General features: G+C 39.0%; 1 protein-coding gene and 1 long non-coding RNA gene across 5 annotated transcripts in view; one reads left to right on the top strand and one right to left on the bottom strand.

Moving 5' to 3' along the window:
- Positions 1-8441: 8441 nt before the first annotated feature.
- PDZRN3 (PDZ domain containing ring finger 3) overlaps positions 8442-15348 on the bottom strand; it is a 159248-nt gene continuing 152341 nt past the window's right edge. For all 4 annotated transcript variants that reach the window (XM_072420717.1, XM_072420719.1, XM_072420720.1 and 1 more), the window contains 2 exons: positions 14602-14718; positions 8442-12767 (listed from right to left, as the gene is read on the bottom strand). In XM_072420717.1, the coding sequence (XP_072276818.1) occupies positions 11211-12767; positions 14602-14718 (1674 nt within the window). In that variant the 3' untranslated portion in view covers positions 8442-11210. The remainder of the gene's footprint in view (positions 12768-14601; positions 14719-15348) is intronic.
- The window catches only part of LOC140337150 (uncharacterized), a 34305-nt gene continuing 27560 nt past the window's right edge, over positions 8604-15348 (top strand). The window contains exon 1 of the long non-coding RNA XR_011921995.1: positions 8604-8710. This is a non-coding gene — a long non-coding RNA (uncharacterized lncRNA). The remainder of the gene's footprint in view (positions 8711-15348) is intronic.

The following is a 15348-nucleotide window of genomic DNA, read 5'->3' as shown; positions in this document are numbered from 1 at the left end:
TTTAAATTATTATTTCAAAAACATTACTTACAATATAGCCAATAGACATCCAATTACATTTAGGCAGCCTTCTCAAAAAATTGTAGATCCAACAGCAAGGAAAGGAAAGGAAAGAAGAGTTGGGGGCACACACAGCCTCACAATCCCAAAAAGCACTATGGTATACACATAAAAGATATAATAATCAAAAAAATATAAAAAAAAAGTATGTCTCTGACAGCAGCTCCAAAAGTCCAGTACCAATATATAATAAATACAATATCTCCAACCACCAACACATCTATTACTGTTTCATTAGTACTAAAAATCGATCCTCAATGTAAACATACATTTCATAACCATTTAAAACTTAAATATAATGGTTATAATATATATATATTTTATATATAATATATAAAAATAAATTCACCTTCTTATATCAAATAGAAAATCAATGTATATAAATACTTAATTTAACCAATTATCATATTTATATTAATGAAAATATTTGACTTATCATCTTTACATTATACTTATGTATGTACTTATATATCAAGGGGTTAATAATTAGTGAAAAAACAATATTAAAAAAATTTATAGTGAAATAAAGATATACAAGTAGTCCCCGGGTTACATACGAGATAGGGACTGTAGGTTTGTTCTTAAGCTGAATGTGTATGTAAGTCGGAACGTGTACATTATTTCAATAAATGTAATTAGGACAGATGTTTGTCTCAACATATTATTAGGCAGCGTGGTGTCAGTTACTGTATAAAATCCTCACAGTGAATTAATCACAAACAAAGCAAAAAAAAAAAAAGAAACAACTGCAGAGTTTGTCTTGGTCATTAAACTTACAAGAGGTTGCAGAACAGCAAAAGATTTCTTCTGCAAGTCATGCAAACTGCCCTCTCCCCCCTCAAGCCTCTGCCCTGTTTGTATCTAGGAGTCGATCATTTGTCAGATGTCCTTAATTTGGGGACTACCTATAAATATAAAATCACCACAGTATTGGATCCTCCTAATTTTCATATCAATGTATTACAAAAAAAACTCCCACTGAACTTCCATATGTTCAAATGAACCAATGCAGCTTATTCCCCAACCTGCCTTAAGCCCTAAAAGGATAATGCATCAAAATTGGAAAAAAAAATATTTATAAATCAGAAGGTGTTGCCTCTGGCAAGGCTAGTTTAGTGTTGAAGTTTGCCCAAGTGTTGAATTGGCAGGGCTGTGCAATGCATTGGAGCTTCATTAGCTGACACTGCTGACATCCTGGCTGGGGGTTATTGGAAGTTTATATGAACAGAGGTGTTAGGTTCTTCAACTAGGTGTGATTAAAATCACATTGCTGTGCTTTTACTGGAATTTATAGTAGTATTTGATATCAGCCTAAAGTCAGTTTTTTCTTTTACCTTCTCTTTGTTTTCTTATTAATCTTTTAATGGCTAAATACATCACACAAATGAAGGCCTCTTCTTTATTCCATCAGCTCCGTATATAACATAAAATGTAAATATAGTGGAATATAAAATAGGAAGAATAAATCCCCTTTAGAGGTATCTGAGCAGAGGGTTAACCAACATGAATATCAGTGAGAACAGTGAAGGTGAGGAGGAGGCAGAGAGTGGTGTCAGCATCCCATATCTCCTCCAGAGACTCCACAACATCTGCTCTACCGAATCTACGAGGACTCTTCCAGCTGCCTTATCTGAAATAAGTATCGGTCACAGCTTGACTCTGCTGCTTTCAATTTATTGGACTTTTTCCTGGTCACAGCTAAGGGCTGAAGAGATAGCGGGATTCTTATCAAGAGTGTCATTTCCATGGACCTTGTGTGACTGGAGGTCAATAGCAGAAATAAGATTTATTGTTAACCTGTAGATTTCCAGTAATGGCATGTTCTGTGTTATGCCGCATTCATCGCCTACATTTATTGAAACTTACCAACTCAAACAATGTGTTTCTTACCTGATGTAGGGCCGAGGAAAGGGTTATCTTTAAAGCAAGCCCCATCAGTTGCCTAAACTATTCTTGCTTCCCCAACACTTGGTTCTTGGCATGAGAAGAAGAAATCCAATGTAAACTCCCAAGGTGCCCATGCAATACATGATATTTTTTTCTTTTTAATCAATTTTTTTTTAAAAAAGAGCTAGCCTAAAAACACATAATGGCAACACAATCTAATATCACTGGTGGATAACCATATCTGGACATCACGGATTATCATAAAAGGAGTATATGAGCATGAGCATAAAATCAAGAGAAAGTCCAGAGTCTTAGATGACAGGTCCAATTCAAGACCCCATAAAGGTAGTCAAACATTTTTCTGTAGCCTAAGGCTATGTACACACATTACACTTTTGTAGTAGAAAAGGATCTTTCACGATCCATTGCAACGACAAAAGACCGAAAGATGCATGAATGAGTACTTTACATACAGCGCCGTTCTGCTCTATGGAGAGGGGAGGGGGGAGAACAAGCAAGCAGCACCCTCTGCGCTCTCTACCCTTCACTTGTATTGCAGTCCTTTGTCTTTCATGGATTCGCTGGGACACCCGCTGTACACACGTCAGATTCTCATCCAATGATGCCCTGATGAAATATTCGCATGAGAATCATCTGACGTGTGTACGTAGCTAAAGTTAATCGTATAGGCCAGAGTTCTGTCCAACCAGTCATGAATTGTGGCTTATCATCAACAAAAATGTAAAAGTCATGTTTTTACAACAATATTAAAAAAAAAAAAAGTTGTAAAAGTAGAGAGCAAGATGGGGAGATGGGAAGAGGGCGAAAGAGAAGGGACTAAATAATGTTTTTAATTGATTAGGAGTCAGATTGGCTAACAACATGGAATCTGATGAAAATCTACTAAAATTAGGACATGATACGTATATGATTGACACAATCAATGTTGATTGGGAATGCTATTTTTTACAAAGTCAACATTCTTTTGGGAGCACTATCTAACCGTCACCAGCTAAGAGAATACTTCTCGCGTTTTACTAGAGCAACATGACTTTGCCAGTTCTAGGTATGCCCATGAGCCTTACCCATTATTCTGATATGAATGCCCATTGTATTGGTATTCTGGGCACCAAAATGCAAGATAGTCAGATTGTCTTTCTAGGGACAGTTACAAATATGTGTTAGAACCCATAACTCCAGTCTTTTCACGGTGTGGTTGAACGATGCTAATTGAACTCCAGCTAATGGCACTCACTCATGCAAGCTCTTGTATTGTCCTGCTCCCAGCATTTTCTAAAATAATATTTTACTAATACTGGGAAGGGCTATGAAAACAAGCTCAGATCCAAAAAAAAGAAAACAAGGATCAATAATCCATTAGGTAAACACACACTTAGAGGCCTTTGAAATGTGTGAAGAATTCCTTTTTAAAAGGTTTCTCTAAACAGCGCAAGATGAAAAACCATTTTTGCTAAAACAAAGCGTGCTTTCCGCACTGCTCCCGGTGCACACTGGGAAAGCAGCAGGCTGGCCATGTGCTTCTCTTTCGCGCTCAGCGTGGTCCCGGCGGGGAACAGACGATCAGACAGGCAGGGATTTCATGTCTGCCGCGCAGGAAATAATCAGAGGAAAACTGCAGCAAGCGCAGTCACCGCCACTCGCAGGGATGAAGGTCACCTCCTCCTGTCAGAGCTGGGATGTTCGAAAGTTCAGCATTTTCTCAGCTGCATTTAAGGATAATCACCAGATAGACAATATTTCCGCAGATGTGCTTTACTTTATTTTCCCTTTTCTTGCAAAGCTGTTTTAAAAAGCCACTCCAGGATGGACAAGAAAAAACACATTGCGTCCAATGATCTAGCTATCTCTCTTTTATCATCTATCTATCTATCTATCTATCTATCTATCTATCTATCTATCTATCTATCTATCTATCTTCAACCTATAGTGGGTCTAACTTACACAGTGCAGGGGTCAGGAGTAACATACAGGGTGCAGTGTTCATCTGAGTGCTTGGGCCAGTTGTAATATACAAGGTTGCAGGGGTTTGTATAAGGTGCAAGCTGAGATGTATCACACAGAGTGACAGAAGAAGGTGTAAGGCACATGGTTTGTGTGTTATGTAATGGATACAGGGGTTGGTGTAACGTACAAGATGTAAGGCTTAGGTGTTTGTAATATACAGCATATAGGGGTTTTATATATTTATATCTCTCAAGAAGTAGTTTTAGCAACTACTATAGATTGTTTTAAGAAAAAGTTGGATGCTTTTCTAGAAGCACAGAATATACCTGGGTATGAAGGCTTTAAAGTAAAAATAACGGAGACTGTTGATCCAGGGAACATCCGTTTGCTTAATGGAATCGGGAAGGAATTTTTTTTCCCCCTGTTGAAGTAAATTGTATCAGGGTTTTTTTCCCTTCCTCTGGATCACTATGTCCATAGGGTTTTATATCTGGGATATGTTTATTTCCCTAGAGGTTGAACTTGATGCACTTATGTCTTTTTTCAACCTGACATACTATGCAACTATACATATTTACACACACATTCTTTTCTCTCTTCCCTTTCAAATAGCTCTGAATGCAACTGCAGCTTCCCCTGTCCCTGCTCCCACAGGTAAGAAAGTGTGGATGGGCTTGGCGATGCCAAGGTGGAACAACATATTGGTGTGTTTTAGACCACCCTCCTTGCCTCTGTATAGAACTGCGGCTGTATAGAGCTGCCCATTTTTTTTAATTAAAATGCACTAAAAGTACATGCAGCTTTGTTGGCAAAGTGACATCTAGAATATCCTTGCCACTTGTCTTCAAATGTATTGCATGGATTTCTAAAAGTCCAATGACTACACTATATCACATGGAGCAATAAATTGCAACTATTTCTGGCATTCTTGTAAGAAAAGCTTTTTTTGCATACACAGGGGAACTGGAAGACAATTCACTAAGCACACTGCGCATCTGCTTGCTTTGTAAGCTCTTGGCTCTAAGCTCAGGGACCAGTGCAGAGAAATAATCCTGTTTATGTTATTACAGGTTCTCCTGGGTATTTCAGGAAGATTAGGGAGCTTCTAATCTGGTTATTGCATCCACAACCCTGCAGGATTAACAAGCCCAAATGGGTATTAACATGTACAGTATGTGTATTCCAGCAGGCTACATGTAATACCTGCCATAGTGCACACTATCCTGTAATTAGTTCATATAAACCCACATTTATCATGCTGGCTTCTGATGTTTTAATGGGAGATAAAAAGGCCGCAACAGAATGGTCATATTGCATTTTTAATCATTTAAAGGGATTGCATAGATGAAATATAATCATGAACAGATGTGTGAGTAGTGCTGCAGGCAGCGAAAGAGACACTGCAGGTAACGCCACTTGAATGCTGGGCCCTCTGCACAAAAATTCTGGTAGGGTAAAGCTTGCTATTCTCTCTTACCACTGCCAACCAACCTACCTCTACCTAGTATATTCCTGCTGGCTATTCATTATAGTGGGATGCCTTTAGGAATGAGCTAGAATTACCATGTATTTTCTAATTTTGGTAGTGCCAAAATGTGCTATTTGTTTCATGTTTTTATCTATTTTTTTGATCATTTCAAACATTGGGCCCTAGGGTGACAAGGCTCCCTGAGCAGCCCCGTAAACAGAAGCAGCATTGTCACCATGTGGATTGCTTCCAGTGCACTTCAAGCTCAAGTTAGTGTGCTAGCTTAGTGGCCACAAGGTGCGCAAAAAAATTATAGCATGTACACCACAAATGCAGAAAACAGTAACGGACAAGGTAGAGTGTGTAAGTCAAACAGGTATGTACTGAGAAATGTTACCACAGTCTATAGTGAGATAGGGAAATTTTTTTGGGGCTTGTTCGCACTAGGAGAAAACACAAGCGACATCCATTGGTGTGCTAAGGTTCCCATTCATTCTTAATGGCACCCCAATTGCACCTTGCAATGCATTGTTATGTGCTTTTAAAAGCCCAGCCTGCATTACAACTTTAGGCTGCCTGCTGCACTATTATCATCATGGTTTATGTATTCCTTTATATATTTGCCTTCCTTTGGATTAGCAATGCTTTCTAGAGATGCAAACAAAAGACCACCTTGGACATAACTCTTTTATTTTTTAAACATACGTAGCCAAACCTGTAAAGGAGATAATCTTGAGTGTTTGCTGCCTGAAAATTGAGCCGCCTCATCTCTATTCAGGCATTACCGGATACATCAGACACACAAGTTTACATTTATCCGCTTGCAGGCATTTGTGTAATTCTACTAACAAGTATCTGGTAACCCACTTCCAAAGGCCGCAAGAACGTAATTATATTATGCTAATTTGCATTCTTTCACTTTTTAAACACAATTAGCCGTTCATCCGCAATTCCTCGGAGGATACACAGTTCGGCTTCATCTTATTTAGGATCGCTAATGTGCAGGACTCTGTGTTTTCATTTACCAAACACAAATCCAGTTATGGTTGGCCCAGAGTCGCTGCTATTGTTTGTTTTACAGAGATCTGTTGCTTTTAAAGGAAACACTCACTGAGTAATGTAAATACGCAATGCCTTAGCGTTCCCATGATTGAAAAAATATCAGTGTTCTGGATTGTGAAATCTTGATGCTTGTGCTGTTCTGTTGCACATTTTTGGGCAATGCAGACTTTTTGGAAAATTATGTTTTGGATTGTTGTGGTAACATTTGAAATAGGGTTAGGTTTATTTTAAGGGAATCTAAATTGTAGGTCATATTTATTTTCAATTGTCTTGGTTTATTAACTTTTATAGGTATATTCTATTCTGTTTTATAAAAAAAAATTTAATTAATGAAAAAGGATTCCCAAAGCACAATGACAATTTGACTCATTTGTGCCATAATATATATATTAAAATGTGTGTCATGTTACATGTGATACAATGCTTTGCAGGTAAAAAGGAGACTAGTTCTCCCCTTGCTGGTTTGATTGAAGAATGTAATATTAATATGCAATATTCTATATTTACTTACCAGAATGTTTTTACATGTTTTTTTTTTAAATCTTGATCATAATAAATAGGGAAATGTGTACTACTGGAGACCAGGCAAAAAAAATTAAATTCCAATCCAATTGAGACTATACCCGCTTGCATTAATGGTGTTAGAAAACCTTTTAAAGCTGCACATCCTTTGGGTGACTATTCTTAAAATAGGCTGCTGGATCTTTATTATTGGACTAGAACGGAAAAGCACCTCATTTGGCATTTGCCAGTGATATTGCGTCCCCATTCCACCAAAGACTAGCCCTAGCACATGGCAAATCACTGAGAAGAAGGAGAATGTGTAACAAGGATAAAGTTTTGGGTGATAATTCGGAGCAAGGCAGAAGAATGATCATAGCCATATGCTGCTAGTCCTGCATTGTCCATCCACTGACTGCCTGGATCATACTGCAATGTTTAACTGCAGTGTAGCCTGACTTGATATGTAGGGTGCCTGGATCACAAGACCAGCCAAACTAGATAACAAATCCTTTGGCAGGTAAAACTGTTCTCTATTTTATGTTGCAAGAGTGTATTTGCTGCTTGCTTTGCGCTTCAAATGTTCTACACGGATGTCCCGGTAATAATAGCTGAGTGGGTGGAATAATACTTTCACATCAAATTACAAGAATTCCATGCTACACACAATGTAATAGCATGCAGAAGATCCATTAGGACAACTATACACTGGTGGGGGATGAATGCATAATTGTTTATTGAAATGGTAGTATAAACGGATTTTTCTGCTATGGTTTACCATTGTGTCTGCCATCATCATTTCAGTTATTGCAATGGAATTGATGTGCTTAGATGCTTTGGGAGGAGTTCAGGCAAAAAAGCAGTGAGTAATGCTGCATAAATGTACTAAAGGCCCAGTTCATGTCTTACACCTTTTTAACTCTCTAAAGCCCTGTACTCTCATAGTTCAGTGTGTAACTTATTTTTTCTTGGATATGCTTTAAAACAGTGGTTGCCAATAGGTGGTCCGTGGCTCTGGCCAGGGGGTGCACCAGCAAGAGCCACTGCCCAGACCTGCCAAGGGAGAGTGGGGGGGTTCTGGCATCATGACATCACTTTGGGGTAAGTTTCTTCCCCTTTGAGTCACACACCGCTCCCTGCGCATGCGCCGTCCTGAGTCCATGCATTTAGTGGTCCTTAGGTCTGAAAAGGTTGGTGACCACTGCTTTAAAATTCTTTTTAGAAATGCTATGGTTTACCTCTTCCTGCCGCTATAATTTGGGATTGTTTGGCTATCCCTGGGAAAGACCTGATATTTATGTCTGCTGATCCACGTCATGATTTTCAATGAAGTTTATTTTATAGAAAGGTGTTTTTTTGTACCATGCAGTGCACTGTAGTGGGTTTTTTCCTTTGCCTCTTGTAATTTCTACTTTCCTACTTCCAGATATACAGTATGTACCCCAGCAAGGAAGAGCAAACTAACAATCCAATGAGCACGGTGCATGTGAAGAGTTAATAAAAATGATGTCAGTGTACCTTTATTTATAAAAAGTATTGCCACACAATTTCATATTTTTGCGGATACAAAACAATAATTTATTTTCTCTCGATTGCCATATTTGAAACCATCTTGCTATTTTATGAAATGTCATTATTTTTTTTTTATTTCAGTACAAACAAATAACGAAAGAAAATTACACATTTTCTTCTTAACTGAAGTGACTTTTCCTTGTCGAGAAGTCGGAACGGAGCACACATTAAAGACCCTTCAAAGGAGTTGTGGAGGTAAGATTAAAAAAAATACATCAGGAAATTGCTGATAATATAATAATGTGTTTTTTTTAGCATTAGTGTCCATGTTTTGTGGTTTACTACCAATATCAGGCTCCGAACTCATCCTGTTTGTCCTGCCATAGGCAATGATATGATATAACACAATCATGGGGAAGGGAAGGCTGTAGATGTCAGAATCCATGGAGATGACATCAAATAAAAGCAGACAACTGGTCTAGGATGCAGCCTGTTCATTGTGAGTTTAATTCCATGATCACTTTAGCAAAATGCATAAACTGCTGTTTAAAATAGCAGAAAATGCATCTTTCCTGGCTGTCAGATATAGTCACAAGGCAAAACCACATTTAACCTCACACAACCCCTTTAAAGATCATTCTGCACATATAAAAACATTGTAAAAAAACAGTATTACTATATAAGAAATGATACATAATTGGCTCTTTCTGTTGACTGCTGGCTTACATTATGATATCCTGTTACTGTAGATAATGATAAATAGAAAGGCAGGTTATATAAAAACACAACAGCAAAGTAATATCACAAAATACAGTTTTATAAAATATATTTTTTTATATTGGCAGTTGCTTCTGTGTTTTTAGGCAAGTAAGCTTGTGTTTAGTTATGCAAGGAGCAAGGAATAAAAGTTATTACATGTGTAATAAAGAACTATTTGGCAATCACATTCAACATTTGTGGAGGACACTGGACATTTAAATTGTACGCCGCAACATGAGTATACCAGGAAGGAGATAAATATATTTATTTAGCAAAGAATCTTTTTTCTGCAAGCAACCAATCAGAAATCCTCTTTCAGTGATCTGTGTTAAACAAACTAAAATCTGATTGGTTGCTTAGGGGTTAGTGAACTCTATAATCTTCTTAAGGGAGGGGAAAACTCCAAGAAAAAATTATAACACACCAAATTCATTTACTTACTGATTTCTTTTTATATACTTAAGCCTTCATTGTAATGAGTTGCCCCATGCCAGAATGCTGCAGTCAGGCTTGATGTGGGAATGTCTGCTTTCCAAGTCGATAGGTGGGAGGTAAAGAGGTGGGCTAACAGGTGCAGGTATGGAGAGATTCTGAGCTAAGATTGAAACAAATAGCTGGTAGTTATGACCACTTCACCAGTCTACTGACAAAGTCTCTACGCTCTCACTCAATCTTTTGGGTATGGGGAAATTAACAATTTTGAGCAATGTCTGGCCACCTTATTCACAAAACAAAGATCAACATTCTAATATTTGGTTGTTGCCAAATCAAGCAGGAAATAGTGGCACACATTACAATTCTTCAAAGCAATGGCACATTTTACCATTCTTCCACAAAACATTCCTTCTGTGTGTTTTTTGTTAACTTTTAGCTGGAACTGCACTTTCAAAAAACCTTGTTTATGCCTGGACATACGGTAGATCAATTTTTTGGCAGCTTCGGCCTTATGAACTAGGCAGGTAAATTTTATGTCTAAAACAAATTCTACAGCCAACAAATATCCATTTTGGATATTAAGCAACAAAATGGAAAATACAGCTGTAAGATGACCACCTATATAAGAGAAATGAGGTGCTTATGGGTGCTGGGTGTAGTCTTTAGCAAGTAGAAACAGCATGCTGCTCAACCGACAACCTGGAGATCACAGCGTCCAGCAGGTACATAAAGTGAAACAAAAGGAATGCAAGCACGTATTATTTTATCAGATAAGCAAAGCTTGCATCACAGACAATTTTCTATGGTATAGCAATATTTATACAGTTGAAATGTTTAGTGCAGGTTCACAACCAACACATTTCAGAGATTTGCATCCTCTTCATCAGGGCTCACTGACAGCTCTAGATGCCTCTCAGTACCCTGCATGACATTCTGAGGGTTATTTTTTGCTTTTTCATTGTTATTCCTTCTGCTCCAGATCAAAATTACTTTTACTTACAGCCTGGTTTAAGTTGATTGAGCAGGTTCCCACAATATATATCCTCTCATGACACATTACAACTGTATAAAAAGGGACATTTTATAAGAAAATTGTTTGGGACACGGGCACGGCTCCTGCAGACAAATTCTTTTTGGTTTGTCTGATGATTGCATGCGTCGGTGTATGAAGCTGTTGTATGACCACTTCCACCGACCAAGAACAGACACCAAACCCCAATATTCTTTTCACTTTGTGCATATTTGTATTAGAGGAATTTGTTTAAAAGATCCAACCTTTTGAATGTCTGGATCTTCTGGGATCTGAACAATGTTAAATCTCTCCGCTGTGTTAGCTGCATGTTGTCACTGTCAGCAGTGAGTATTTGTACAATTTTAACACCGAGTTGTAAAATTAGGTATATAAAAAAAGCCAACTATTAACACAGTGACTGTAATTATCTTATATTTACAAAAAGAAAGAAAAATTATTTGCCACATTTAACGAGGCGGGGGAATTCTACCACAATGGTAGTTTGTATTTACAAAAGAAGAGAAGAAAAGTTTGGAGGAGTTCTATGTTTTATACAGTAGTGACGGAGAGTAGCGAGTTATACACTCGAGTTCCTTCAGGAGATTTCGTTCCGTGGGTTAACAGTTCTTGAATTGTCATCCAGTTGTCAAAAATCTTTTTATTGCGTTTCTTCATCATCTTTTTGTGGCTGAGGTCAATGATGCTGACCTCCTTGTTGTCCTCTGCAGTCTGTTTCTCTTTCAAGCACTCCAACCTGCTCTGCATCATGAACTCTCTACGCTTTCTCTGTTCAGAGGCCTTTCTAAGGTGCTGCTTTCGTTCTTCCTTGCTCCAATAACGTCCCATTTTCATTTCACTAATAGCATCGTCGTCTGTCGTCATCCCGCTTCTCTCTTCCTTGATCTTTATGGCTCTCTCTCTTAACAACTTATCTCGTACCGGTCTCTTGGTGATGTAACGTGTTCCGTCACTACGTACTTTAACTTTCCATTCCATCCTTGGCTCTGAGGAGTTCTGAAGGTCTTTGCACATGCTGACCAAGCTCATCTGGCTTTGAGCATACTCTACTGCTGATTTTTGCTGGATCAGTTGCATGTAACTCTGATAGTGCTGTGCATGGGCAGGGATGTGGGCGTGCTTGTAGGGTGAATGGCGATAAGGTGGTGCAAAAGAACTGGATTGCTTTTCTGAAGAACTTTGACTTTTGCCCAGTTCTGAAACTTTTTTGTCTCTGGTTTCCACTGGCTTATTTGCGTCAGAGTCCTTAGTTGTTTGGATATATCTGGCAGGGCTGGACTCTCGACTTTCTCCACTGGACCGCACATTCTTCTGCAATGCATTGTAAGAAAGGTTACTGGCTGATCCCTCTGGACAGCCGTTGAGGACAGCGTCAGCTGTCCTGCGCAATGAGTTGTCAGGGGAAATTTCTAGAGTCAGAGGGGTGCTACGGCAGCTTTCCCCGGTGTTGTAGGCACTTGAGCTGTCCTTGTCTGACTTCTCTGGCAATTCGGTGATGTCGGAGAGCTCATGACGACGCACGTCTATGCTGGTGTTGTAATTGCGGAAGCCACTGTTGTGTAGCATCCAGGATTCTCTGTACTGCTCTTTTAGTTGTTGCATCTTATGAGTACGGACTATGTTTAAGCACTCAAGCTCAATGCTATGCAGCTCCTCATTCAGCATTTCCAGTTCACGGTCCACGCTCTCCTGGTCACTGCGGTTGGTTTCCATAGTGCTAGTTTGGTAATATCGACTTCGCTGGTTGGCACTTTGGACTTGGCACTTCAGTTCAAGAAGCTTTCTGAATCTCTCGCACTCATCCATAGGGATTCCCAAGAAGTCAGCATCCGTACAGTCAGCAGATATAAAGGACTCATTGCTGCACTGCATGTCTCCACTGCCCAAAGTGTCCTGACTGTACATGAGCTTTTTCTGACTGTCCAGCGTGTTTGATGACGTAGTATGATCATCAGCAATGTTCTCCTGCTCAGAGCTTTCATCATTCCGGGTGCTTTCATCAGTACGCCCAACACCGCTGTCCTTCTCCAACTGGTTCGATAAAATGGTTGCTGTGTCTGTGGTTCCACCATCTTCTTCAATCTTTTTCTAAAAATTCAGACATGACAAAGCAAATATTTTAATAAGGACAAAAAGAAAGAAAATTGACCTTAAAAGGCAACATTGACCCTACTATGGGCATTATGTAACAAATATCAGCTGGTACCTCTGATATTAAGTAGAAGGTAAGTAACCAGAGGCATTGTATTCCTGCATTTGATGTGGCTTTGGAATGTACCTCAAGCGCAAGTCATCAAAATCTAATGACTTTCAATGAGCAGTAAGCATATTTAACAGCTGTGTTTGACTTCTTTTGTTCTGCACTTACTTTTTGGACAAAGTATGTCCCATTGAAGAGCATTTGAACATCAGTTTTTTTTTCTTTTCCAAATGCTTTGTCTGCTATTACACGTATATACGTGCACTTGAGGTGCACATGAATAGTAAATAGAAAACAACACCTATGGACACCTACCCTAAAGTATACGTAAATATTTACTGAATGGATATTTAGTTTGCAATAGTATTGTGCATTGTAAACTGATTTGTTTTTACAAAATAAACTGCTTCAATCTTTTTTTAAATCCTCTGCCGTCAAAAAAAGGTATGCAGATTGTGAGCTATGACATAACTGGATGCATACCTGTTCCAGGTCAGTGGCTGAGAAAGTACTGAAGATGTCAGAAGTAGCGGCTACATGTTTCTCTAATGGAATGGGGTTTAAACACATTGTTATAGAATGTGACCCAAAGACATAACTGTCCTTTGAATCGCAGTGACTCATGACAATCCCGTATTCTTAGTGTTGTTCTTCCCCAACACCTTCCACGTCATTTTTCCGATTATTGACATTTGTATAGTTCACCTATTCACTTTCTGTTTTTACAAAGATCCATGATCATTAGCAAGTGCAGTGTGTGTGTTAGAATTAAAGGGGACAGTAAAATAGGCATTTAAATCCCATGCCAAAGAATCTGTCATTTCGCCAGTCATACTTGTGCTACAAAACTCTTTAACTCAGGACGATTACTCTGCTACTTTCTGGTCTAGCAATATTGATCCTTGGGTAAACTTATTGCTCCCCTGGACAGAGGTGCTGGTACTGACTCTGCTCAATAAGAAAGTTGGAGGAGAAACAGTGACACAAGGAACTGTATTGCTGGACTGTTTGTGTCCCCTGCTTGATTGTGCAGCATGAAATCGAGCAGAGTTGTCTAAAACAAACACTGGCTGCTCAGGAGTACAGACCCTTTGTCAAGCATAACAGTAAATGTATATGAACAACTATACCTAACCATATAAGTGGATTTCTTGCATTTGTGTATAGGCAGTTGGAGTTGTTGGTTTAGGTAGAGCTGGAAACTAATAAGACCACTGCCATCTAGGTATTTCTGTCGCTGTCCCTGATGGGGAGATTAACTTGTTCTATTTGGTGACCACTGTCACAGAGAAAGTGGTGGGAATGCAAAATGTTTGAGTTGTCACTAGATCAAGAAAAAAACTCTCAGCTTTTACTCTTTACACGAACAATACAATAACAAGTTTGTCTTTACATGAACCCTAGACAATAAAACCTGGACGGCATTCATTAGGATCACTGTCCTCCTCATCTCAACATTACAAATGCGTCTCGTCTCCAGCTGTCAGTTCGGTTGTCTTAAAAGCATCCAGCTAAAACAATAAAATATTTTCACAGGAAAATAAATCGTCCTTTCCTCCTGTAAGCCTTTAATGTGATGCTCTGACAAATAGCCCCTGCTAGTCCTAACCTCATATATTCATTAAACTGGCTGGTTAGTTTAATCCGTTTAATGGGAGGCGGGAATGGCTCTATAAGATATGACAAGAGCTGGTGACAGAGTACAGCGCAGAATCACATTACCTGCTCAAGCATGCTGGCTGTAAATTGCATTGCCTGGTGGTGCTGTTCCTCCAGCATATCCATGTGCAGATCATCCAGAAAATCATTTCTGTCATCGTCCATCCATCCTTCATCCAGCTGTGCGCAAGGGGAGAAGGAAAAAAAAAGGATGATATCACAGATTCATTGAAGAAACAATAACCTTCCCCCTCACTCTCTTTCCTTGTCTGTCCTCCCCCTTTACAGAGTGCCATATAGATATCTATAAAGTAATTTAACATTTTACCCTGTCTGTGTGGTAAAGATATGGGCTGCTTGTAAGAATAATGCAAAAAATGCAACTGCACTGTGACAGTAAGACAGAGCTCACTATCTGTGCCAATGACCTTCTGGGTACAATTCATCTCCACAAACAATAGGAATCAGTTTGCTCTTACAGAGGCATGTGGCATAGGTGGATTTTAGGGAGCTGTTGCTGCATGTTAAGGCAAATTTGTGACCAGGCAGAAAGGGGAAGGTAATGTCCCTACTGCAATAAAACATTCATTACCTTCCTGACTGCTGTCTTCTGAAAAAAACATGGACAGCTTCGTGAAGAACGTCAGAATACCCGGCACTATGGTCTAGGATACCATTAAAACATACTTTACTTCACCTATTCTCTGCATGACAAGTCCCCACTGCTGCTTATCTTCAGGAATCTTGAATTAAAGGTGAGCCTGAAGTCGTCATTTACAATGCATGACCAGCAATCCTGCACCCACAAAA

Source organism: Pyxicephalus adspersus, chromosome 8 (genome assembly GCF_032062135.1).
Source record: "Pyxicephalus adspersus chromosome 8, UCB_Pads_2.0, whole genome shotgun sequence".
Classification (NCBI taxonomy): Eukaryota; Metazoa; Chordata; class Amphibia; order Anura; family Pyxicephalidae; genus Pyxicephalus; species Pyxicephalus adspersus.
This window is presented reverse-complemented; position numbering and strand designations above follow the sequence as displayed.